Raw genomic sequence first — 27,842 nt, forward strand, 5'->3', positions numbered from 1 at the left:
CGAGAAACCCCTTGGAGAAAAGTCTTCACTTGCGGCTTGTTAGCAAAATGCCTCTGAAAGAGCACTGAAAGCGCTGACACCTGGCTCTTAAGCGAGCCCAGGGATAGCCCGGCGTCCAGGCCTGACTGAAGGAAACCGAGGACCTTTGGAAGAGAATAGGGGAGTGGGATGTGCCCATGAAATTCGCACCATGTGAAGAAAGCCTTCCAGGTACGATAGTAAGTTTTGGCTGAAGTTGGCTTTCGAGCCCTGATCATGGTTTTAACAACGTCCGATGAAAAACCTGCTTGGGTCAAAAACCAGGTCTCAATGGCCACGTCGTCAAATTGAGAGCCCCTGATTTCTGGTGGAAGAACAGGCCTTGTGACAGAAGTTCGGGACGTGTGGGGAGACGCCAGGGAGCGTCTGCTGTGAGTTGCACTACGTCGGCGTACCATGTACGCCTGGGCCAGTCTGGAGCGAATAGGATGGTGGGGAACACCCTCTTATTTGATCTTCCTCAGGACTCTGGAAATCAGGGGAAGGGGTGGAAAAATGTACAGAAGCTGGAACTGGGTCCAGTCCTGAACCAGGGCATCTGCTCCGAGCGACTGCGGATCGCGCGTCCTGGCCATGAAATTGGGAACTTTGGCATTGAGATGGGATGCCATCAGAACCACGTCCGGGGTCCCCCAACGATGGCAGATCTGATGGAAAACTTCGGGATGGAGAGACCACTCCCCCGAGTCCATTCCTTGACGGCTGAGATAGTCGGCTTCCCAGTTGTCCACACCCGGAATGTGGACCGCAGAGAGTACCGACCTCGCATCCTCCGCCCAGTGTAGGATACGTGTTACTTTGTTCATCGCCTGGATGCTGCGGGTGCCGCCTTGATGGTTCACGTATGCCACCGCCGTGGCATTGTCCGACTGCACTCTGATATGAGAGTCTGCTAGCAAGTGATGGCAGGCTTTCAATGCCAGGAAGATGGCCCGAATTTCCAGGATGTTGATGGGCATGGTCACTTCCATTGGTGACCACTTGCCTTGCGCTCTGTGATGTAGGTGTACCGCGCTCCAACCCGTAAGGCTTGCGCCGGTGGTCAAAACCTTTCAGTGACCGGAGAGAAAAGGATTTTCCCATTGCAAGCAAGGTTGGCTGGAGCCACCAGTGCAGGGACCTCCTGGTTTTCGCTGATAACCGGAACTCTCTCTTGAGGGAGAACAGATTCCTGTCCCAGGACTTGAGGATGGGGTCTGAGGTGAATCTGGGCAAATGGTACCGCCTCCATTGCCGCTGCCATCCTGCCCAGTCCGCTCATGGCATACCGGAGAGATCGGGGGGAAACCGCGGAGGAGAGTGTGAACTCCCAAATGGAGGGCCAGTGCCTTGTCCCTGGGGAGGATCACCAGACCCCTGGAGGCAGGGCTGTGGAGTCGGTAAGCCAAACCTGCGTCTCAGACTCCTCAATTTCCCTTACACCGACTCCGACTCCAACTCCGACTCCACGACTCCGACACATATTGCTTGAAAAATTTATTGTAGTACAATGTGAACCTCAGACATTTAATCATTTTTATGATCCAATAATCAAGATATTTAGATAGAACAGAATATATATTGGTGTACTACCCGGTTTTCATTCTTTTTGGTACAGATACGATATGGATAGACAGATATGGATAAATGGATAGATAGAGCAGATTTCTAATCTGCTTTTGCTATTGAAAACATTATCTATGAGCTCAAAAACCTTTCAGGTGATGCAGTTTTTTAAAAAGATGATCAGCTTTTGCAGCTGAAAAACGTATCCTCAAAAAACACAGGAAAAACGCTGTGTGTGAATGTAGCCTTAGATCAGGAATATAACAGCCATTTATAGGACATTTCATAACTTTCCCAAACTCCTATGAAAAAATATTCAGCACATCCTGCATTGAATTACTGTACCCAATTTATTATATATTTTAGGAGTCGGAGTCAGTCCATTTTATACCGACTCCAACTCCACCAAAATAAGCACCGACTCCGACTCCACGACTCCGACTCCACAGCCCTGCTTGGAGGTGTCAAATAGCATCCCCAGGAAGGTCAGAGACTGACTTGGGGTAGTCGAGGACTTCTGTAAATTGACTAACCATCCCAGGCGACTCAGAGTGTCGATCGTGATTGAGACTTTGACCTCGCAGTCCTTGAAGGTGGGGGCCTTGATGAGGTGGTCGTCCAGGTATGGAACGACTAGTATGCCTCTGGAGTGCAGAACGTCCATGATAGCTGCCATGTCCTTTGTAAATGTTCTGGGAGCCGTGGCGAGACCAAACGGGAGGGCCACAAACTGGTAATGGTCTTGGTTGATTGCGAGTTTGAGAAATCTCTGATGGGCGAAGCAATCGGTATATGCAGGTATGCGTCCTGTATGTCTATGGAGGCGAGATATTCTCCTTCCTCCATGGACGCAACGATTGACCGGAGGGATTCCATGCGAAGGTGACGAACTCGAACATACTTATTCAGTTGCTTGAGGTCTAGTATGGGTCGGACGCTGCCTCCCTTTTTGGGCACCACGAACAGGTTGGAGTAGAACCCTCGTAAGCGCTCGTCTGCTGGAACCGGTATTATGACTCCTGCTTGCAGGAGGGATGAAACCGCTTGATGGAAGGCTCGAGCTTTGAGTGGAGGTTTTGGAGGGACAGAGAGAAAAAACCTGTGCGGTGGGCTGGTAGTAAACTCGATTTTGTATCCTGAAGACACTATTTCCTTGACCCACCTGTCTTCTGTAATAGGCAGCCAGACCTGCTGAAAGAGTAGCAGTCGTCCGCCTACAAGTGGGGTGTTTTCCAGAGGGGATGAGTAATGATGAATGAAAAGTCTGAGCTTTCCCTCCCTTGGATTTTGCCTGGCTTTCCTTTTCTGTCCGGCCTCTGTGCCGCCCGTGTGTTGTCCCTGAGAGGGGAACTGTTATGACTAGCCTGAAGAATTCCGAAAGGATCGGAAACTAGATTGATTACGTCTTTTAAGCGTGCGTTTTGGTTTCAGCTGAGGGAGGGAAGTACTTTTACTCCCGATAGCATTGGATATCATTGTATCCAGCTTTTCACCGAAAGGACAGCCCCTGAAGTACTGGAGATTTGTTAGGGACTTTTTAAAGGCCGCATCCGCCTTCCATTGTCTTAGCCAGAGAATATGCCGGATTGTGATGGCATTTAATGCTATTTCCGCTACCCCTCTTGCAGAATCCAACGCTGCATGGACCATGTAATCTGTTACTACTGCAATTTGCACCGCCTGGTCCGCCAGCTGAGGATTTGAAGCTTGGAGGCCCTGTTGTAATAGATCAGCCCAGGCCATAATGGCCTTGGCTGCCCAAACTGAAGCAAATGCAGGAGCTAAAGAGGCACCTGCCGCCTCGAAGATTGAACGAGCCATGCGTTCTACCTGTCTGTCTGCTGCGTCCTTGAGGGTTGAGCTGTCAGGCAGCGAGAGAAGCGTTTGCTGTCAGCCTAGAGACTGGAGGATCCACTTTAGGCGGATCTGTCCAATCCTTAGTGTCCTTCTGTGGGAAGGGGTACTTTGCTTTCAAGTATTTGCGATTGGCGTTTTCTCAGGCTGCGAAAAATGCTTAGAAAGTATTTTTTTTTTTTTTTTTTTAAATTCCGGGTGATCAAGAAAGACCTCAGATGGTTTCTGAACACTTTAAAAGGAAATCTTGTGTTCTGGTACTTCAGGGGTTGGATCAGAAAAGTCTAGCACCGGAAGGATGGAAGAGATTATATCCTCAACTAGCGCAGCATTGCTAGGGGGACAAGGGAGCAGAGCGTTCCTTGTTTCGTTATCTGAGTTGGAGTCACATATGCCCTCTGAGTCTTGTGTGGTCTGGGATTGTTGTGGAGATCCACATTGTCTCTCTCTATCAGGGGACGGTCTCGGTGACCTGTAGCCACTGTCTCTCCCTGGAGGGGGACGACCTAGTGCTATGTGAGGACGCAGATGAACGCGACCTGTGGGTCCGCTTACGTCTCGAAATGTCGTAAGCGGCCTGTTCCTGATACCGGACGTCCCTTTGCTGGGTATCATTCATAGTCGAGACATGACCCTGCAGAGCCTGCAGTAGTGAGGAGGTCAGGTTATCTAAAGACTTTGTTATAGACTGCGACATCTGAGTCGCCCATTCTGGCGCAGTAGCGGCCGCAGAAGCGTTGCTGTTCTTTGGGTACAATCCCGGCAGTGCGGGTACGTGCTGCCGCTGGGGAGAGTGGCCTTGCAGGCTGTGCAGACTGCGCAAAAGCAGTCTTGCCTGGTCCTTTTTTGAGCCCGACATAGTAACTATTCGCAGAGGCCCTACAGGTGTATCTACGCAGAGGAAAGGAGGAGTAGGGGAGCGTTATAGGTTACAGGATCTCACAGCTGAGTACAAAGGACCCAGCTGTGATCTTACCCCACCGGTGCTCCCCCTAGGTCCAGCGCTGATAAATCCTCTTGTGCCCCCCCAGAGACTGCTGTGCTGCCTTCAGTTTCTTCAGGTGCAGCAAGATGGCCACCGGATTCTGAGGTGGAGGGGGAAGGGGGCGGAGAGCTGAAAAGGGCGCGCGGAGCTATGTAAAAGCGCGCCCTTCCTGTCTCGATCCGCCCCTTCTATGACACTGTAGTGTCATTTTTCGTCATCCGGGGGCGGGCCGGGGGGCGGGAATAAGGCGGCGACTTCGGCTAGGCCGAAGCCGCGGCCTAAATTTGATAGCTCATGCCCAGAAGGGCTCCAGGACGGCACGGTTCTCCGGGGGAGGGTCGGATTCCAACCAGAACCCCCCGGATTGAACGGTAGGCTAGCGGTGGGGACATGAGCGCCACCTGGGCCCTGTGGGGGGTCCCTTTGAGGCGCTATGCAGCTGGTGCTGCCGCAGAGACAGGGGTGCCGGGAGCCCTGTCTCTGACAAGTGCCATGCCTGCCTGCACCTCCCCCGGTCCAAACAGGAGCCCGCAGCTGGGCTGGGGTCCCTGGACATGTAAGTGGCCGAATGGTGCCTGGTACAGGCCCTACCTGCGGTGTCTCGACCTAATGCCCCCAGAGGGGGATTAGGGAGGGTGCTGCTGTCACCGTCAGGGGGCTTCGTCCTACCCTCAACCTCAACCCAGAGCCCAAGGAAACTGGGGAAGGAGGGGGGGGGGGTTCTCGACTTCGAACCAGTACCCGAGGGACTGGGGAAGGAGCGACATGGGGAAGAGCCATCTTGACCTCAACCGGGTACCCCTTAATAGGGGACCGAGGAGGGAGCCATGCCGGGGGTCTCACTGGAGACCCGCTTTTCTTCATCTGTAATCCGTTGAAAAAAATTAAGGAAAAAAACGGAAGAGAGAAAAAAATCTTAGGTGTGCCTCCTTGCGACACTAAGCAAAAACTGGAGAAGGCTGACGCCGTCCAGGGGTGTATACTGCAGAGGAGGAGCCAAAGTTAATCTTTTTCAGATTATGCATAGTGTCGCCTCCTAGTGGACAGCAGCATAACACCCACGGTTCTGTGTCCCCCAATAAGGCGACAGTGTAAGATTTTTAATAAGAGGTAAATGGCAAAACTGGCAAATTTTTTTTTCAAACACTTTGAAATTTTCCCATGATGCACTGATAAATTAATGCGGCCCTTTGAGAAGGTGCCCATCAACATTCACATTGGGGTTAAGGGTGGCCACAATGGGGTCATTAACTAGCAATTATAAAACCACACTAATTTGATTTGTATCAATACCAAAAAAAAGTTGATTTCAGGCGGTAATGGTTGTATAGCAAGTTAGACTGGCAAGGGGTCTTCTGATCCAAACTGAACCCCCTCATTGGGATACAAGTGGAGTTTGGTCAGGAGACCCACGGACGGTCTTGGACTGTGAATGTCAGATGAGATCGGCCTTATACTGATCCCTCATTAGGAGGAGACCCGCAGAAGAAAGACATTAGAGGAGAATTCACACACAGGCGGAACATCGCTGCGCTCCTACCTGACACACGAGCCATTCTGGTAGAAAAGTAGCACTGCTCCAAGTCTTCAAAGTGTGCTGTAAGGCGTTTCCGGCGGGATGCCAGCGTGCTGTTATACCACGGCTGCTTTTTTGTCTGTGTGTTAAGAAGGAGAAAGATTAGGAGATTCGGCATGCGGCCATGGAAAGGTGGAAAATAGCCGTACAAATTCTGCCAACATTCTATTCATGAAAAGGGCTCTTATATTGGTCTGAGCCGAAATGGTCATTATATACAAAAAAGCAAAATGTAAAACTAGACATTCATATAAAAATAATTAGCCGTTTTGGGGCATTTTAAGGCAGAACACGAAGATTGCAGGGTTGCATTGTGACATCCCATCTTTATTTTTTTTTTTTTTTACTGTGATGTGCCTGTCTTGCCCCTATAGGGGTATGTGTAGCCATTTTTCCTAACTCTGACAAACACGAGCGTACGCTCAGCATTCACTTACTTGTCTTTAAAAGTGGCATTCCCATCTCTAAGATCCCATTCCAATAAGTAGTAAGTGTAGCAATAATAATATTAGCAGATGCTTCCAATTAGAAATGTTCTTCTGATTAGCCATGTCGTTTTCCCCATGTGCAGGGCAATCCAGTAACTTCGGTATCCATGGTTATGACCTCTCCTATAGTGACAGCAAGTTGCTAGTGATCGTAACCATGGATACCTAAACGTTCTGAAATGCCCTGCATATGGGGTAAATGACATAGCTTATCAAAAGAACTATACATTTCTAATTGGAGGTATTTGCTAATATTATTACGCCTTGGGATAGGATATTATGATATGACTTTAAAGCACTATCAGGGTACAATACTTAAGCCATTGGGAAAACAGGCCCTCTCTGTCCATACCCTGACTAGTCCATTTTAATTTACTACTATTCTACATGAATTTGCAATTCCAGAGTCTCTTTTTCCAACAATGCAGTTCCTCTGTTACACCTCCTGGAAATGTAATTTCTCTCCACTGAATAGAGTGCGTGTCTACACACAGGGAAGGTGCAATCAGTGATGACAGGAGAAGAGTTTAGGACTCGCCCTAATGTCCAGGGTTAACACCCAGTTGTTAATTTAATGGTAACAGGAACAATAAAAGAGGAAGGAAACAATCAATAAAAGTAATAAACCAGACAAATCGGGAGATACACCGGGCCTGCTACACCTAAGGGCATTGATTATCTATTTGGCAAGTGGGCATTACTACTTACAGGTAATATATGGCCTGATTTGCCAGGAACCTCCGGGCCCGTTTTTATCACTTACTGGACCCTCAGACACTGTTCTTATTCTATGAGCACATAGAAAAAAATCGCCAGAAAAAAAAAAAAAAAAGCTAAAAAGCGCCACCTGCAGGCCGTTAATGGTAACAACAAAAGAAAGCCTGAATATCTGGAGCTTTGGTTATTGTGATCTCAGATCACTGAAAACAGAAAGCTTACAGTTTGTGAATGGAAAAGAGTGCGAATGCAAGAAAAGAATTTGTGTGTTAAATCATTGAATAATACCTTATGACAAGGTGAAAAAAAAATAAATAAATAAACCCACAACTTACTTGGGAATTCCCACTGAATCCAGGCGGTTGACTGTATTCTGTGGAGTCGATTATGCTACTGCAAGGAAGAAGACGCACAATATAATAACCTAATCATTGTGTAATAAAAAAAACAAAACTTTTTTTGCGCACCCAAAGACTTGTTATAGGCGAGTTTCATCATGACATGATGAGATTTCTTCATAAGAACAGCCCTACTGAATAACACTGGGCCGTGTGCTGCTCTCCCCGGACGGCACACGGCCGCATCATACGCTCATCTGAACGAGCCCCAATTCTCCTTCTTTTGCCTTCAAATTTGCAGAATAAATGTGGGAGAGCAGAGAAACCTTCTGGGATCAGTTCCTGCAAGAGGGATGCAAACTACAAAGCTCCTTTATCAGAGGGATCACCTTGTATTTGTAGAAGCCGCCATCTAATAGGATCCCTAAGTTATGTTTATTATAAATGCACCATCAACAGGTTTGTCAGCAGAGATGTGGCTGCACCAGGCGAGCCGCACATTACACCTATCTGCAGATTTTCCAAGCCCAAAAGTCACGATGGGCAAGTAGATATGCACTTTTTTTTCTTTAATTAAATTCGCCAAAGGGATATTGAGAAGTTTGGAAAATAGATTTATCCACAACTCTACACTCATCACATCTGCAGATCACTGGCCTGAGCCACAGGAGAGTCTCCAATGTCCAAAAGGTTAAAGGCTCATTCAGACGTCCGAGATCGGACTGCTACTGCACGGACTGGCTGCGGTTCCCTGAACGGAGCGTGACAGCTTCGTGTATTTCTATGAGACCGTCCTGCTCGGGTCAGGAGAGCCACGGCCAGTCCATGCATTAGCGGTCTGATCTCGGAAGTCCGAATGAGCCTTAATACAAGGCATGCATTGGTGTCTGCCATTCATCAGACAGATGAAGCATTCGCCTGAAACGTTATTCTCAGGTTCCAGAACAATTTGCCTTTCTCTGTCTCTCTCGGCGGTTCTCTTCCATGTCGTCCTGAGATATCTGATCCACCCAGCGCCACATAATGTGCTGCTGACATTCATGGGAGAAGGAAATTCTCTCCCGCCATATACAAAACTGCCTGCGACAAGGAAAGCGATCATTTATTTCACACAGTAAGAACCAGAGAAAAAGAAGTCAGAGTATTACCTGTGTGATGGGGAAGGGGCCTCAAACTGTGGCACAGTGCTGTCCTCACTGCGGGGGGAATATAAGCCGCTCATCTCCTGCAACACAGCAGAAAATACATTTCACGGCACAGAAAAGTTACTGGAAACCGAATCGTTCACCGTAACATCCCGACGGCACCAAAACCACGAGACCCAAGACGCATGCCTGCCCACTCCTGGCTCTGCACAGTGTGTGGATTCACAGAGTGACTGCAGAATTGAACACCAAGCTTGGACAAGCCACTTACATATATATGTTTTACAACACCTAAAAATGGCCACTATCACAAAAAAAAACCTTGCAATTAAACTTAAGTCAGGTGTGTGTTTATAGGACATGGCTGCTGGGCCTCTTCAAGTTCGGGTTGCAGGATTCACAGAGTTGCGCTCAGTCACTAAAGCTTCTACATGTAAAATGAACAGGAGCCGCAGCGCGACACTTTATGGTATATGGCCATCTACCCCCTGTCTATGCCGAAACAGGGCCAGTCCGGGCCTGTAGATGGATTGGAAATAGCACCATGGCTTCAGTCACAGGACTGTGTCTCGGGTGAGGTTCACACACATACGGTGCTCTCCGCTGAGAACTACAGCGGGGTTTGTCGGAAACAATCTGGACCCTTGTCTTTCCTCTAGCTTGGCGGTATTCGTTATAAACATGCACAAAAAATGTAGCAATTAGGCGCATCGCATGCTTTGCTCCAGAAAAACAAATCTACCTCTGCTATGGGCTTGAGAAGATTTGCACTACAGCTATAGTACATTTGAAAGTCCACACACCCTCACGCTACGCTTTGACGCTTTTTGAAAAGTGGTGGAGAAAACTTAAAAAGTTGCAAAGGGCATGCACCATCGTTTGCAACTTTGTTTTTTACTCCCAGTGTCTGATGCATTATTAAATGTCCCTCTATGTTTTGATTCCAGAAGCTTGTCTTTACACATGCAAAAAAAAAAAAAAAAAAAAAAAAACACAACATCGCTGTGGGCTCTCTCTTTATGTAAAGCCACCAATGCTTTGGAGCCAGATGTTACTGCAGCGCTTGCAGAGAGCATCCAGCGGCAGACAACTTTAATCAAGTCTCTCACCTCTACACGCTTTATGTCTTCCTCCACCACGCTCAGCTCCTTCTGGATCTGCTCCAATTGCTGCGAGGTCAGAAACGGAGAAAGAGACAAGAAATAAACACTTTACAGCTTCGCTTCTCATCATCTACAAATTTACAGGTTACATAAAACCAGAGTCCTGCATGCCAGGCAGCCGCAGGGCGGGGAGTGCGATCTAATGGTAACGGTACCGACTGCAAGGGGACGACTTTTACAGCAGAAGCAAAATGGATGAGATTTAGGAAAATGTTTCCACAATCGAAATTGACCTGCAATGCAGATTTTAAACCCGCCGCATGTCTGTTCATGCTGGAGATTTTTACAGCAGATTTCACCCTTCCACAAAGTGAAATACATGGAGCGACCTCTGAGCATGAGAACTGCAGGTGTATTCTGCCGATTCGATCTGCCTTAAGGTCCCAGCAGTCAACAAGTTATCCCTATTTGGAGGATAGGGGACAAAGGGGTCAAGACATTTATAAAAAAAAAAAAAAAAAAAAAACACAACACACTTCCATGACGCTAATTTTCCATCTTTTGAAAAAAAACAATGGTACAAACTTTGAGTGCAAAAGCTCGCTCTCACGATCGTAGAAGTTGGACAGGTGCAATGCAAGCAAACAGTATCGCACTCTGACCGATGTTAGTAAATGAGGCAGTGCTCATCTGAGTTATTGCTCAGCTCTAATCGGACGGAGGAGAGAAGAAATAAAAACTTGTGGATGCGAGAATCACGGCACACTCGCCAATGCAAGTCAATGGGTGTGAGAGGGGGGGAAAAAAAAAAAAAAAAAAAAAAAAAAACCACACACACACACACACACACACACACACACACACACACACACACACGGACCATGAGTGCGCCACCCGATTTTTACGCACACATCTCAAAAGGACACCAGAAATGAAATCCAAATACAGTAAATCCACAGCCAGAACCATCAGAATATAGACAGAATAGATACAATGGATTGCAAAAGTATTCACACCTCCTTGACTTTTTACCTATTGTGTTACATTAAAACCGGTGTTTACATTTGTGTAATCTGCTTTGTGTGTGACGCATCAGCACTAAATAGTCTAAGATGGTGAAGTGAGAAAACTAAAGGCATAAATTAAATTTATGGGATCAAATAAGAATTAGTATGTGCATATGTATTTACCCCTTTTGCAATGAAGTCCCTAAAAATTTCTCGAGCAAAAAATTATTTTCATTTGTCACATGCTTAGTGCTAGATTTCATATAAGGAGACGTTCTAAAGGCCCCGTCACACTAAACGATGCACCAGCGATCCCGACAACGATACGACCTGGTCAGGATCGCTGGTGCATCGCTACCTGATCGCTGGTGAGCTGCCAAACAGGCAGACACACCAGCGATCAGGACCAGCTAGGACGCCAGTATCTAAGGTAAATATCAGGTAACTAAGCACGTGCGTCACTTAGTTACCCTCTGTGTACCTTGGATACCAGCTCTCAGTGCGAGCACACGTTTCTAAGGTACACAGCAAGTAACTAAGTGACGCGCACACTTAGTTACCCAATCTTTACCTTAGATACCAGCTTCCAGCGCCTGCTTACAGCGCTGGGCGCTCGCTGATCGTCGGTCTCCCGCTGCCACAAGCAGCGATGCGCGCTGGCCAGCAGGAAACCAACGATAAAAAAATGGCCCAGGACATTCCTGCACGATCAGCGATACCCGGCGGGGGGGGGTGTCACTGTTGTGTCACAAAATCAGCGATCTCGCTGTGTGTGACGGGACCTTAAGTGTTACATGTCTATCAGTATATTACCACTTTACCTTTTCTGAAAGGCCACAGAGGATTCAACACCACGAAGACCAAGGACATGTCCAAGCAGCACCACGAAGACCAAGGACATGTCCAAGCAGCAAGCACCACGAAGACCAAGGACATGTCCAAGCAGCACCACGAAGACCAAGGACATGTCCAAGCAGCACCACGAAGACCAAGGACATGTCCAAGCAGCACCACGAAGACCAAGGACATGTCCAAGCAGCACCACGAAGACCAAGGACATGTCCAAGCAGCACCACGAAGACCAAGGACATGTCCAAGCAGCACCACGAAGACCAAGGACATCTCCAAGCAACACCATGAAGACCAAGGACATCTCCCAACAAGACAGGCTGGGGATATAAAAAAAAATATCCCAATCTCCGACTATGCCGCTTTTCAGGTATCCTTTCCGGACTACTTCAGATTTGTTGGATTAGGACTGAACTGCACATTTTTTTTTTTCCAATTAGTTGGTAAACAAGGGATTGTGTGTGGGGGGGGGGGTCTTTATTCAAAAAAGCGTTTGTTTTTTTTCTGTGTGTTTTTATTGTTGTATTACTGGGTTAGTAATGGGGGTCTCTGATAGACATCTCTCCATTGCTAACTCCAAAGCTTGATGCCTGCTGTGATTTTTGACAAAATGACAGCTGACATGAACCCCAGTACCATTTACCCCAATTGTTACTGCACCATGGCAATCGAAAAGAGCCACCAGGCACCAATTCTGGCGTTGCGCCTTTTTATACGATTATGTGACTCCAGCCTAATTGTAAGATCAGTTTGTGAATCGCAGACCAAGCCGATCAGTACGCATCTTTTGTTTTTCTCCATTTACTTGACATCTATATGGTGACCCCATCACGTCAGCACTTCTACCCCAGTCCATTCTACAACAAAATCATTAATATGTAAGCAAACAAATGCGCCGATTGAAAGATGACGACGTACGGCGGTAACAGAGTGCAAAAAAAAAAAGGCAAACGCAAGCTTACTTGATTATTTGTAAAGTAATTACAGAGTTCCACAGCGATTTTCTGAGGATGTTTATTCTTTGTGACCCCCCAGGAACCCATTCACCTCATATGTGACTCAGACGCTGATAGGCACTGTGGGACGTGACACGTCCTATACGGCCAAAACATATACGCAGGATCTGGGTTTCTTGGCCTTAATAAACGGATAGAGGTCTATGGGTTACATGAGTAACTTGACAAATCCTGGATGACGTCCTATCTTTCTAGAAAGGAACAAGCATCATCCTAAATGCCAAAACTAGAAACCCAAACAGACATAAAAAAAAAAAAAAAAATTTCCTAAAGAACAAAAACAACGTATAAAATAAATAAAGGCAAGGAGCTGGGTCTGCGGAGGTGGCATCGTCAGCGCAATGTTTATCGCCAGGGGTGTAGAGGGAGTTCCTTTAGGGGAATTTCCTGCCAATATAAATATCATTTCAGCCTGGTCATTTGTTTTTCATTATTCTTCACCAAAACAAAGGAAATATATGAAGCTGAAAAAGGGGGACAGAAGAAACTTGGGAAGGAGGCCGGTATGTTGTGCAATCAGATGAGAGACACCAAGCATCTGTTTAACATCGACTGACCCGATTAGAAAGCGATCCCGCAAACTTCGTCAATGAAACCACTGGACTGACGGAACGCCATCAACATTGGAGGACTTGATGGGAATGTGGTCTGACCTCATAGTAAGGATCTGAATAAACAAGCCCAATGTGTGAACCCATACTAGTATGTCGACACGGGAGGATGCAGGGCGACTGTCCTTGTCAAAATACCTAGTTGTCATCACAGAACAGGTGTATACAGGCCGGTATGATCCAATAATGAAGTAAATGCCCCCCGCACCCATTAAATTAACAGTTCAAGCAATGTGGATCTGATTTAATGAAAACTATGGGGGCCGATTTGTTAGGACTGGAGATGCGCTCCACACATGTCTTTTTTTTCAGTAAATATATTTATTGAAGTTTTTTTTTTTTTTAAACAGTAAAAGCAGTACAGAGAGCCATTTACCATGTCCAAGGCTAAACATTAAATCTCTGTAAAAGCAGCACACTTATAGCCAAACAAGGACTCTGGCATATATAGGATACATGCTTGCTATCCTGAAAAACATCTCCAGATATGAACCTTATAAACAAAGTAAATAACCTGTAAGAAAATCAGTTATAGAGATATAAGAAGAAGGAAAGCAAGATAAAAAGAGAGAAGAGAGAGCGAAGGAAAAAAAAAAAAAAAAGGGGGGGTGGAATAGGAAGAAAGGGGGGAGTAGGGAGGGAGAGGGTTAAAGGGGACCCAATAGCATCAGTGTCCACGTATTGAGGGTTGTGAATATGTACGTAGCCAGTTCAGGAACCCCACACTCTCCCTGAAGGATTGCCAGAGGAACCAGGTGCGCCCCTGTTCACATGCAACATCACCGTCACCACCACCACCATTGACTCCAGACGATGAAGTCTCTCCATTTCAGATATCCATTCCTCCGTGGAGGGAACCTCAGTGGACCTCCAATGCCGAGGAATAACCGCTCTGGCAGCCGTTAAACAGAATCTTAGAATCCCCTTTTTAACCGAAGCTATCGAATTGGGAATCAGGGACAGTAGAGCAATTTGGGGGGAGGGCTCATGGAGGACCCCAGTCAACAGATGAAAGGCATCAAACACCGAGCTCCAGAAGGGTTGCAGGAGACCACAGGACCACCAAACATGAAGCATAGAGCCTGCGGCGGATCCACATCTCCAACAGGAATCCGGGGTCTCCGGGTTAATTCTATGGAGAAGTGTGGGACATCTAAACCAGCGCGTCAGCAATTTATAATTCCTCTCCTGTGACTGACTGGACATTGTCATCTTGTGCGCGAGTGAAAATTTTTAAACTATCCGCCTCAGAAAAGGTGATCCCCAGGTCCCTCTCCCAAGCCTCCATGAAGCCGAGCGTAGTAGAGGGAAGTGAGTTCAAGACCAGGCCATAGAGCGCCGAAACCACATGAGAGGGACCCTCGGTAGGGAGCATCAGAGACTCAAATGGCGTTGGCGCCCCTAATGGTATACTGAGAAGGAAGCTCCGCAATTGCAGAAACTCCAGCCAGGACAGCGGCGTCGTTTGACCAGGGCCCCGCAACCCCCTCACATCGGAGAGCCCCGCAAGTTTATCCCTCACCTGACCCAGTACCACCTCGTCAGGTCGCGTCCAACACAAAAACGTAGATCTATTCATTGCTGGAGGAAAGGCCGGATTGTCAAAAAGGGGACTCAATCTGCTCAATCGAGAGGTCAGGCGTAATTTCACGTAGGCTCTGTCCCAGAACATCAGAACAACCTGTGTGAGTGGAGCATAACTTGACACAGGCGGGCGTCCGATCCCCCCCAGCCAAGGTAGCCAATACAAAGAAGAGGGCGATAAAAGTTTCTCCAAGAACACCCACTGTTTATGAGCATCGCCAAACCTCCAATCGACTATCCTAGAGAGCAAGACTGCCTGATAATAACGTTTAAAATCAGGGAGGCCTACCCCCCCTTTAGTCTTGGGTCTCACTAGTACCGAGAACCGAGTCTTAGGTCTTAAAGTAGGACTTGCGAAAGTACGATGTTCATTGACATGTGCGACTCAATGACCTGCGCCTCGCCATAAACGTTACGCCAGTCCAGTACTGGAATAGCATTTCTGGCGTAAAAATCGCAGACACTATTTGTCGAATAACAGGTGGACAAAGCCACAAAACTGTTGAGCAACTTTGCGTTGCACAAAATTTTTGCAGCGTTTGATGCCAATCTAAGGGTTACCTTAACAATCAGTTGCATTATGTGGAGTAACCAACCGTACAATTCCTCTACAGCGCCATCACAGGAGAAATGAAGAATTACACAACAGCCTTCCAAATGAATGGAACTGTCCACCGAGTGCCCAGATGTCCATGGTACTGTGGAGTGGGAGCAGTGCTCTGATCTGATTAAAAGACGAGACTTGAACTGGTCAATTGCGATCCCTCGGCTAATACGTTGGATTCATCTAAAAGGGCATTTTAAAATGGGTTTGCCAATTCATACACTCCTTTAAAACTGTAGCATTGGCAGCAACACCTGCATCAACAGCAGTGGGACAAGCTACACGCGTGTTCAGGTTATCCCCTCTGTGTAGAAACAGGGGCCACATCACTTATGGCCCCCACTCAGTGAGCACTGTGCATATGTAAATTTCAAAACAGTGGCAGATTTATCAATACTGTCCGATTGTTAAGACAGTGCAAACTTACACAATACAGTCTAAAGGCCCCGTCACACACAGCGAGATCGCAGATTTTGTGATGTATCAGCGATCTCGCTGTGTGACATGCCTCAGTGGCCGGCCCCCCCGCCGGGTATCGCTGATCGTGCAGGAATGTCCTGGGCCATTTTTTGATTGTTGGTCTCCCGCTGGCCAGCATGCATCGCTGCGTGTGGCAGCGGGAGAGCAACGATCAGCGAGCTCCCAGCGCTGTAAGCAGACGCTGGGATCTGGTATCTAAGGTAAATATCGGGTAACTAAGCGCGCCGTCACTTAGTTACCCGCTGTGTACCTTAGATACCTGCGTGCTCGCGCAGGGAGCTGGTAACCAAGGTACACAGCGGGTAACTAAGTGAAGTGCGCGCTTAGCTACCTGATATTTACATTGGATACCAGCGTCCTCACTGGTCCTGATCGCTGGTGAAATCTGCCTGTTTGGCAGCTCACCAGCGATCATGTAGTGATGCACCAGCGATCCTGACAAGGTCGTATCGTTGTCGGGATTGCTGGTGCATTGTTATGTGTGACAGGGCCTTTAGAAAGCAACAGGTTGACTAAAGCAGTTAAAGGGGTTTTCCAGCCTTGGAGCTCAGGTCTGCAGTCTCTCTTGTGAAATCCTCACAGCATGCGCTCTCAGCGTCGTACAGTGCCGGGGGTGGGCGGGTGCGTGACCATAAGCATACGATTTACATACATGTGGTCACACGCAAACTAGACATGCACAGCCTCGCGGAACACATGTATTGAGCGAGGCTGGATGCTGTCTAGTTGGAATGTGGCCGGAAGTATGCAAATCACATACTTGCAATCACATGACCCCTTTCTTCTGGCACCTGAGAACTTGAGAATCCTGAGAGAGCGAATTGTGATTATTCGCAAGTCTGAAATCAGAAAGTGACTGTAGACTTGAGCCTCAAGCCTGGACATCCCATTTAATGTGGTCTGATAAATCAAACTGTCTAGTCTAAGCTTACACCACCTATCGGGTGGCATAATTTGTGGCAGAAATGTGGGCCACAATTTTCAGCAAGGATCTTCCCCTTTCCCTTGAGTCAGACAAGGCATAGAAAGGTCTAAAACACATACAAATATATGGTGTAAGTCATGGAAGACAGCCTTTTGAGTGCCAGAATTCTGACATTAGCTGGATAATTATGTCCCAGTGCAATTATGATTTTAATTTCCTCAAACTTTCACAGGACTAGGAGCAAATGTGACAAAGCTACACTTTCCATTGGTCCAGCAGTGTGAATATCTCGCTTCGGCAGGAATGAACATTCCTGGTGGTTGGGTTACACTTAAAAGCAAAAAGGTCGATCTTCTAATTTACTGAGGAGGATGCATGAGAAGGGGGTGAACAAAATAATTTTTAACTACATGAAGGTCTGGTATCAAGCTACTGACTGGTCCTGTGTCTAAGACTTAGCCAGAGTCACACTAAACGCATGAAAAAATAAAAAAATAAGTCGGTCCGAGTCACCCTGCCGAGAGTCGCAGTGTAATGTGAGTGTCATGTGAGTACAATCCGATTTTTCACACCTAACATCTGATTTACATCTGAATGCTGATTTACATCCAAATTTACATCTCACATAGCACTCGGCCATATTCTAAGGTACTGTCACACTTAGTGATGCACCAGCAGATCTCACCAGCGACATCGCAGGGGTCGGGGGTCGCTACTTACCTGTCAGACGCGGCGATCCTGACGTCCTCCCGCCCACGTCCACGTGTCGCTCGTCGTCACAGCAGGAAGCCCAGCAGGAAGCAGACAACGAGAAACGGTCCAGGACGTTCTCGCGCGATCAGCGATAACCAGCGGGGGAGCGGTCGGAGGTAAGTATCAGACATAGCGATATCACTATAACGTCACAAAAACCAGTGACGTTATAGCGATATTGCTAGCGATATCGCTTAGTGTGACAGGCCCTTTAGGGTAAAAACAACATCCTACCGGCCTTGACTGCCCTAGAGCGTTGTATACTCTGCAGCATGTACGAGTCTGCATCTCATTTTTTCAGATGACAGATCTATAATCTGTACATGCCAAACTGTCCTGGGACAAAATTCGATCCCTGCGGCCGACCCTCAGCTGCCAGGCATAGTCTGTGGCGAATCCAGACTTGGCTACATGGCGCACCCATTTAACCATCTAGGAGGCCATGTAACCACTTGGCATAAATGCTGCATTTTTTTTTTCACCAGAATTTCTGCGCTTTTGTGTTTCCGTTTTCTCCTCCCCTTCTTCCCAGAGCCATACCACATGCTGTACAGGAAAGAAATTAAAAGGTATGATGACATTGTAAAAAAAAAAAAAAAAGCAATTCTGACTCTTTTTTCCTCTTTTTCCTAAACGGTGTACATACCATGTGAGTCTCATCATCAATACAATTACAGAGATATTCAACACGTCCAGTGTTTTATTATTTTAGTAGTGAAAAAGGAAATCAGAAGTTTGCAAAATAAAAAAAAAAAAAATGTTTAGGGTTGTGCCACCAATTTCTGAGACACATTACATTTTTGGGATAGATGTGACTTTTTGATCGCCTGTTACAGCCTTTTTTGTGGAACTGCGGAGACCACAAAACATAATATAGGACTTTTTTATGTTTATCTGTAGCTGCCCTTTAAGCCCCATGTGACAAGGAGAGCTCAGTGAAAGCTCAATTGTGTCAGTGTTTTATAACACACTCTGCACGGTGGAGATCTGTGCGCGTCTCGGTGCTTTAAAATCCACCAGGAATCCTTAGTGGATATAGAGCCCATTTCAGAACGTCTGCACTTAACATTAGGCCCAAATTACCTCTCTTTTATTCCGTCGAGCCACTTTCAGGAATTCCATCAGGATCTGAACTTGAGCTGCGTGCGATTCCTGTGGAGATGGAAAATTACAATTTTTAACCTATGTAAGAGTGTCGGGAACTGCTGCAGCTATATCACAGCTAAAAACACATACAAAACTGGGAAAAATCAAAAAAAAAATAAATAAAAACTGAAAGGTCTACCAGAAAGTCATAATACATGTAGAAAAAATAAAAAATAACTACAAAAGAGCTTAAAATGGTATTCCCATCTGCAAGCTCCAAACCCAATATGTAGTAGGTTTAACAGTAATAGCAAATATCTCCAATTAGAAACGTAGTTCTTCTGATTAGCCATGTCACTTACCCCATGTGCAGGGCATTGTTGTAGCTTAGGTATCCATAGTTATGACCACTCATATAGTGACAGCTAGTTGGTAGTTGTTGTAACCATGGATATGCAAGTTACCGCAATGCCCTGCACATGGGGTAAGTGATAGAGTGAATCAGAACTATGCTACATTTGTAATTAGAATTATTTGCCAATATTTTTTTTTTTTTTTTTTTACACCTACTACATATTGGGATATGATCTTTAGCATGGGAACATCCCTTTAATGCTGACCTTTAAAGGGGTTGTTGCAATAACATCTAGCCACTAGCGACAACGGAAGTACAAAGCCACCCCCCGCCCCGCTTTAATGAAGCAGTAGTGAGTACGTATGACCACCGCTCTCCTATGACCGAATTCAGCGGGGGTCGCATTATGCTCACCCCAATCACACAGGGGACTTTCTACCCCAATTTTTGTAACGAGAGCCGGTCCCAGCGATCACACATTCATCCCCTGTGGATAGACCAGATATGAGGTTTATAGTACAGCCCCTTTAAAAGGCATTCTGAGAATCTACAAAATATTTTAGTAAATTGGCCACAGTTAAAATGTTTTGAAAGATCACAACAGGCGAACCAAGCAAATGTAGGAGTCAGAACGAACCGCTACAGATCCTGTCCTCCTAAATCTTGGTTACAGGCATAAAAATTGGGAAAGTTAGATATATTCTTACACACCAATTGCGGAAATAACTTTCAATTCTATTTCTGATACGCGGCAGAAATGATGCTCTCAAAATCATATACCTTCCATATAATGAACGTCGGTCTTTAAACCCCATGTTTTGTTTTTTTTCCAAAACACCGGTAGGTTATTTTTTAGCATCTGGTGCTCCGCTATCTCCACCTCAACCGATACAATAGCTCCAAAATCCAGGAAAAGATATGGATTGGCTCAAAGATGATGCAGACTTAAGTCAGGGAACTGGTGAGACCGAACGTGGTCAGGACGAGATTGAGGAAAAAAAAAAAAAGTCTACATAAACATTAGGAAATAGATTTACATGACCCTTCTCCAGTGGCCACATCGGTGGTAGTCCATGACTGCCCATCCTGCGGGATTCCAACACATTTTCTGATTAGTAGGCCTGGAGGTGGTGGTGTGATGCCATACAGCTGCGATGGCAGAGCTTGGCCTACTATATAGAAGAGGCATCAGGTCACCCATCGAAACGGAGTGGTGGCTACCTCCCCGTTTATTCTCCATAGGACTGATGAAGATGTGGACAGACTTTTAAAATGATGGGAATATCCCTTTAAAGACTGCTCATGCCAGATGCAAAAGTCGGGACTACAATCTACAGGCCCTAAACCCAGCCAATATGGTATCGACGTCTCAGGGGTATCAATCAAGTCACTCGGCCTCGATTAGCGCACAACCTACTTCTCGGCCTCGTCTCCACTTCCTTGACTGGGCTCGGTTATTTTGCAAATTCCAAGTTTTGGACCCGAAAATGCCCTGGTGGAAAAGTTACATATAAGATCAAAAGCTTTAGAGCAAATTGCTTCCTAAAATATCGGTAACGGCGTTACTGGCAGTGATCCTCCTCGTCAAGTTTCTCGACACCGGCTCAAAAGGTGCAACCGACTGTCGAAATGTCAGTCATCAATAACCGACCGATGACGGATTACATGTAAAAACAAAATGGATTTGCCATTCATCAGGTCAAAAAGGACAATGGGTTTGCAGCAGAGCGAGCCATTTCTCAGATAAACACTTTCACTAATTAAGAGATCATGTGACCAGTCTACAAAATCCCAACATTTTGCTAATATAAAAAAAAAAAAAAAAAAAAAAAAAAACACACACAACACAGCGAGCGCTGGGGCTGCCAATAGACGATGAATATCAGGGCTGTTTATCAGTTTTTAGCCAAAGGTTACAGCACTGACTTCGCTTAGCCGAGGGTGCACAGAAGTTACCATTGATCTCCCAACTTCGTGTTTATCCCCAATTTTACCTCCTGGTGCAGACACTGAAAGCCCTCCCTGTGCCAGGCTCTAGTAGACTAGAAGGGCTGCCGTCAACCCCCTATTTTTATTTGTTCTGAAGCTAAATTTAATCTGAAGATTATATTATTTTTCCCTTTTGTTGCTGTGATATGTGGCCAAAATATTTTTACGGCCGTCCTGGCAGAGGAGCTGAACAATATGTGCTTCAGCGGGAGGCTCGGTTACTGGCACGGCACGCAAGCGGGGCAGAGAGCTTCTTTATCGATTCCACAAGACAGTCTTCATTAGGCTGAAGGGGACTGCCAAGAGACAAACGTAGGCATCGCCACCTTCGTTGGAAATAAAAACGGAGAAGAAAAATATTGATGGGTAACATTTTTCACACTGGGTTAAAGGGTTTTTATCAAGCTCAAAATCTTCAGGAGTGCGCCGTTCCTTTACCTCCGCATGCTGGGGTGGGGGGCATGGTGCGATCAGTGAAAATTAACAGTCTGGCTAAGAGGCATTTGTTGAGCCACTGGTCTGAACTGCGATCCCTCCAATGCCGCTAACAGAAAGATGTGTCTACAGAGGCGTAAAGTGGCGGGATGCAGTCATCCGGTCAGCTTCAGAGCATGCTTTGCGAGTGCTGCGCTCATTGCCTAGGAAAGTGGCCACCTCTGACAGATTGAAGAGGAGGCCAGTTACCTAGACAACGAGCATTAAACAATCAAATGAAAACAGAAAAGATTTTTTATTCCAAGTAAATTACAAAGATATTCAAGAAAACTCACCAACGCTTGCACATAAGTAGCTTCAGCTTTTGTGCCAAAAAAAAAAAAAAAAAAAGATTTTTGGTAATCACCGTAAAATCTTTCTTGGAGCCTTCATTGGGGGACACAGGTAACCATGGGTGTATGCTGCTGTCGCTAGGAGGCCGACACTATGCAAATAAAGTAAAAACTAGCTCCTCCTCCGTAGCATACACCCACTGACAGGCAGGAAGTACCTCAGTTAAGTGTTAAAGCAGTAGGAGAAGCAACCAACAAACTCCACATATGTACCGGCTCAACAACCAAGGCACGTAGGCCCAAAGCCAGTACAAACAAATAGGGAGGGTGCTGTGTCCCCCAATGAAGGCTCCAAGAAAGAGATTTTACGGTGAGTACCAAAAATCCTTCTCTCTCTATCGCTTCATTGGGGGACACAGGTAACCATGGGACGTCCTAAAGCAGTCCCCAAAGGGTGGGAACGGAAGGAATGCAGAGAAAAAAAGGACTGAGGCGGGCCGGTGCGTAACCGCTGCCTGTAGCACCTTTCCTTCCTAGGCCTGCATCGGACTAGACAAAAGTATGAACTTTGTAAGACTTTGTCATAACATGCAAATATGACTTGGTCGCGGCCCTGCAACCTCTAAAGCAGAGGCCTAGCAAGAAATTGCCCCAGGATTTATCCAGATTATGGACCGGAGAGGGGCAAGAAGGACCTAGAGAAGAAAGGACAATGTCTGCAATAATGTGGAATGAAAAAGAAACGGAGGACGGCAGGATAATGCTGCCAATTAAGAAATCCCCTGATATCTCCTCTTGTAGCCAATAAGTCTAATGGAACCAAATAGTCGTACTTACGCCACCTGAATCAGATCTTCAGAAACTGTCGTAGAAACTTGAGGATGCAGGTTTTCTCGCCCAAAGCATGGCCAGAATGACCTGATGGGAAAAACCCCAGTCCCTTTCAGAAGTAGGCTTCAAGGCCATGGCGTTAAACTTAAACGACTGTGAAACTGTGGCGGAAGAGAGGCCTTGAGTAAAAATATCCGGACGGTCTGGAAAGCCCCAGGAGGCATCCATGGGCATGAACGCCAGCTCCAGGTACCAGGTCTGACTCAACAGCTTGTAGTTGTCAGGACTACTGGAAACCCTTCTGACTGATTTTTTTTTTTTTTTTGACTCCTGTGATTAAGGGAAGAGGGACAGAAGAGGCATCTGAAACTGGGACCACGGAATCACAAGTGCATAGCAGCCGACAGCCATCGGATCCTGGAACCTGGTAACGTACCGGGGAACCTTTTAGTTCGTTCGAGAAGTCATTAGGTGGGCATCCGGAATGCCCTACCTCCGACAAATTTAGCCGAAGACAGTGGTGTTGAGAGACTACTCGCCTGATGCTAACCCCCGTTGATACAAAAAAAAAAAAAAATAAATCGGCTTCCTAGTAGTCTACCCCTGGAATGTGGACGGCTGATATGGCGGGGACATGGTCGTCTGCCCAACTCAGGATCAATGCTATCTCTACCCTGATCCGTGAGTTGTGAGTCCCACTTTGCTAGCTTATGTTACAAAGACATACTGATAGGGAATTTAGATTGTGAGCCTCATCGGGGACAGCGATGATGTGTGCAAACTGTAAAGCGCTGCGTAATATGGGAATATGCCAGTGCCATACAAATACTATTATTACTACTACTACTACTATGCAAGCCACAGCTGTGACAAAGTCCGACTGACTGTGGACTGGCTTGCCTGCGAGGAGAGACTGCCAGCGGAGGAAGGCAAGAAGAATTGCCTTGATCTCCAAGAGACCGATGGGGAGGAGGGTCTTATGAACATTCCAGCGACCCTGCGCTGTGAGAATGAGGAAGCCCGCTCCCCAACCCTGAAGACTGGCATCGATGTTGATGATCTGTCAACAGAGCGGGTGAAATGACCTCCTGTGCATGGCAGTGACGGACAGTGTCCACGAAGAGAGGGACTGCTTCGCATTGAGAGGTAAAAGCACTGGCCGATCGAGGGAACAGTCCAGGGAAACAATTCTCTTGTCCCAGGTAGACCGGAGGGCCAATTAAAGAGGGCAGGGCGGGTGCGAAGCTGGGCATAAGACACAGTTTCTATGACCGCCGCCATGATCTCTGAAGACCGTGGTAGCGGATGCCAGGCTGAACTGGAGTGCCGTGAACTGGTAAAGATGGTCCTGTATCGCAAAACCGAAGGAACTTTCGATGCCGTACACAATAGAAATGTACAGGAAAGCATTCTGAATGTCCATAGAGTAAAAGTAAGCCCCCCTGCTCCATGGAGGGGAACACCGAGCGCAAGGACTCCGTTCTGAAGAGGCGAATCCGAAGGTGGCAATTCAACTGCTCGAGGTCAAAGATCGGGGAGAAACGTCTTTTTATGGGAGCACAAAGAGGTTCGAGTAGAAACCAGAAAACCGTTCAAGCCAGGGAACGAGTACAATGACACCTGAGCTTAGGCAGGGACGAGACAGCTTGGAGAACCCATGAGAGGGTTGAATTGGCGGGAAGGAAAAATGTCTTCCTGGGGCAAAGAAAATTCCATCTTGTAGCTGGGTGTAACGATCACCCTGACCCAGGCGTCAACCGCCGACAACCAAGTCTCCGAAAAAGAAGAAAACTGCCTTCCACCCAGGAAAGAAACCAAGGTAGGGGTGACCCATCATTAGAGGAGAATCTGTGATAGGGGGATCCGGAGGACTTAGAGACGGGTCCCTAGGCCTCCAGTGAGGAATAGCTTGAAGGAAGGTTTCCTTCTTTCCCTTTGTGCAGGAGAACGGTCCTGCTGGTCGGAACCGCCCGAGAAAAGGCAGAGAGGTGCTTTCACCTCTGGTGCATCAGAAGGGATCTGGACCAGCTTGGTCCAAAAGAGCTAGATCTGCTAGCTCCTCTGTAGGAACCGCCGCCATAATCCCCCGGCGAATAATCCTGGCCCAGGGCGATATGGCTTTCAGCACTCAAGAAGAGGCGAAATTAGGTCAGAGAGAGGTGCATGACACCTCTAAGACAGATCCAGCTAAGGCCTCTTTCACACTTCCGTTTTTGACAGTCAAGATCCGCCAATTTTGAAAAAAAAACGGATCCGCCATTTTTCTTTGCGGATCCGTTTTTTTCCCCCATTGACTTTCATTATTGGCGGATCCTGACTGATTGCCGTCCGTTGCATCCGTTTTTGTGAGGATCCGCCACAATGTTAGTGTCCGTCAACTCTCTCTCTTCTTCCCGGCCAGCGGTTCCTTTAAATTTCCTCATTTTGCGGATCTGTCAAAAAACGGATCCTGTGGCATCCGTTTACATCAGTTAAAAACGGATCCGCTTCTCCACCTTTTTGGCGGATTGTAACTGACACAAAAAACTGAAGTGTGAAAGAGGCCTAAGGCCACAATCTGTCTGTCCATAGCGTCCTTGAGAGACGCCGCATCAGGGCTGGACAGAACAGTTTGAGAGGCTAAGCGTGACAAAAGGCAGATTCACCTTGGGGGATCCGACCAAATGCCGACACGGTCTAAACTAAAAAAGTCTAGAACGTCGAGACGTTTTCGTCCCGGGAAGCGTTTGCCGAGAAGTTCCCAGTGTATAGAGGTGGTAGCCTCAAACTCTTTGGGAAAAAATGCTGGAGGGACAACTCACCGCCTGAATGAAACGGAGATGTCTTGAGCAGCCGCATGCTCCACTTTTACTTCGAGAGTTTGAACAATAGCCGAAATAAGGCTATTTACCAAGTCCCGCATCCTAGAAGTCTGATCCACCTCAGAGGAAGGGGAACGGGTAGAGAGGGCCCCAGTGAACTGGATGAGGAGCTAGACAGAGTCCGCTTCCTAATTCCTTCTCCTGATCTGTTCCTGTGACGGTCGTGGTCGGGTGCATGCGACTCACCATGGGAGGAGTTCGGGGCACTGGTGACGGCAGACAGATGCGGCATACATTTCAGGACTTGTACCAGGGACTGTGAATTTTCTAGTCAGGTCCGAGACTGACTGAGACCTGGCAACAGCCCACTCCGGAGGGAGGGGAGTGCTTTCATTCCGAAAATTGAATCTACTGTCCGGCTGGAGACTGGCTGGGACATGGCAACAGCCCACTCCGGAGAGAGGGGAGTGCCATCTTCCAGGCAGGTGCCGAGGGACCTGGTCACGCTTCCCTTGTTCCATACCAGATATGTCCTTGTGGACATCGCAGACAGGTGCATGCGAAACACCATAAAAGGTGTTTGGTGCACTGGTGGCAGTAGACTGATGCAAAAGGCGTTCCAGGACCTGGGTCGTGGACTATGAAACCTCTGTCGGGTCGGATAATGACTGAGACATGGCAGCAGCCCACTCCGGAGGGGGGGGCGAATGCTCTTGACCTGGACGTTAGGGAACTGCTATAGGGCAGACAGTGGAAAAGCTCCAGTATGGTCAGAAGGCTACTGCTGTTATACAGATGGTGGCCAAAGGGAGAGACGAATACTGCTGCCGGGCATAGATACTTCCCTATAAGGTAGAAAAAAGGGCAACCAGCCTGGGCAGGTCCTACCTGAACCCGAGATGGCGCTGTCGCCGCTCAGGCTGCAGTGTCTCCCAGATGCGGTGCCGGATAGAGATGGATGCCTGCTGAGCCCGCTGGAGATGCACAAATCTTCGTCCGCTGCTACAGACAGAGACACACTGCCTGCTGTGCCCTATGGGTCCTGCGGCAGATGGTGACAGACAGTGTACAAATCCACAGATAGAGCATGATGCCAAACTTGCAGGCCTTGAGACGCTATACTGGGGTCAAGTCTCGGGTGACAGGGAGAGAGGGCTAGCAAGGCCCACTCACCGACTAAAGAAAACAACAAGGCCATCGGGAGGGGGCGTGTCAAAGCCCAAGGCGCACGCCGATTGGCCTGGTAATGCTCAGGGTGCGCACTGATTGGCCGAGGGACACTGACTGGCTTGAAGGCCAAAAGCCGTGGGCTCAATTAGCAGAAGGAACCAGATAGGCCGCACCATCTCACGCTAATGTGCCGGCCGGCGAAAAACCAAAGAAAAGAGCCCCTCCTAATGGCTGACACAGCGGGAGCACCAGTAGTGACCGAACCTGCCAGGGAGAGACAGGTACAGCGCCATGCTGCGGAGCGGTGGGCGTGATCCGGCCGGAGCTGCACTGAGAGGCGTGTCCCGGACGTAGCCAGGATTATCTGACCCAGCGCCGCCTCCCCTCGGGCACGAAAGAGCGCGAAAGATGAAGCCGCAGCCTGATAGGCTGACAAGCGGAGGAGGCGTGTGCGACCTGAAAACGGCCCAATCGCCGGCGCCGGGGATGACGCGCAGAAGAAGGGGGGGGTGCCCGGCGGCGGAAAAGAGCGAGATAATAGGATGGCACGCCAAGGGGCGTGTCCGGCATAGAAGATGGCTAGGGAAACTAAACACGCCAAGCTGGGGGCGTGTCTGGTCAATAAAGGCAGCTGATAGGAGACATGCCGGAGAGGGGGGCGTGCTCCTGACTTAAAATGGCCGAAGGGAAGAAGAAAGCCTGCAAAATGCCGGGGCTGCGCGCTATGAGAAAAAAGGCCTCGAAAATTGAACCTGTGGACCAGGGAGGGAAGTGGCTGCCTACAGCAGGGACCTATACACCGGCAAACGGGGGAGCTGCTGCCGGAGGAAGCTGCTGTGGGGGGGGGGCTCGCTGATTGAATCCGGCTCCTCTTGATAGATGATCGATGAGGATTGCATCAGGAGCCCTCGGAAGTGAGAGGGTCCTGGAAAAGAAGATCCTCCTTCCCGCAAGGGGGAAGGCCACCACCGGTGACCACCGTCTTCCTCTCAGCTCTCACCGAGGAGAGGGGTGAGGAGGGGATAAGGTAAGGACTGGCCACCGAGAGTCACCCTGAACCACCCCAAAAGGGGGACAGGGGACAAGTCCTGCCAGCGGGCCTGAGAGTGGGCGATGCGGGTGACACCACACTGCTCTCTCAGTCGCTTAAATGTGGGAAAACAGGGTGAGCAATCTGCAGTTACCCGACGAGCTGTATCTGAAAAACAAAGGGAAAAGGATTAA

General features: G+C 47.8%; 1 protein-coding gene across 2 annotated transcripts in view; it reads right to left on the reverse strand.

Annotated features, from left to right (window-relative positions):
• COP1 (COP1 E3 ubiquitin ligase) overlaps window positions 1-27,842 on the reverse strand; it is a 146,919-nt gene that overhangs the window by 95,980 nt on the left and 23,097 nt on the right. Inside the window, exons 6-10 of one of the 2 annotated variants that reach the window (XM_073571282.1) lie at window positions 18,703-18,771; window positions 9,797-9,865; window positions 8,691-8,767; window positions 7,540-7,597; window positions 5,964-6,078 (exon numbers count right to left, since the gene is read on the reverse strand). In XM_073571282.1, coding sequence (XP_073427383.1) covers window positions 5,964-6,078; window positions 7,540-7,597; window positions 8,691-8,767; window positions 9,797-9,865; window positions 18,703-18,771 — 388 coding nt within the window. The remainder of the gene's footprint in view (window positions 1-5,963; window positions 6,079-7,539; window positions 7,598-8,690; window positions 8,768-9,796; window positions 9,866-18,702; window positions 18,772-27,842) is intronic. The other variant, XM_073571283.1, reaches the window with a different exon arrangement.

Source organism: Dendrobates tinctorius, unplaced genomic scaffold (genome assembly GCF_039654945.1).
Source record: "Dendrobates tinctorius isolate UK_male_01 unplaced genomic scaffold, ASM3965494v1 ptg000029l, whole genome shotgun sequence".
Taxonomy (NCBI): Eukaryota; Metazoa; Chordata; class Amphibia; order Anura; family Dendrobatidae; genus Dendrobates; species Dendrobates tinctorius.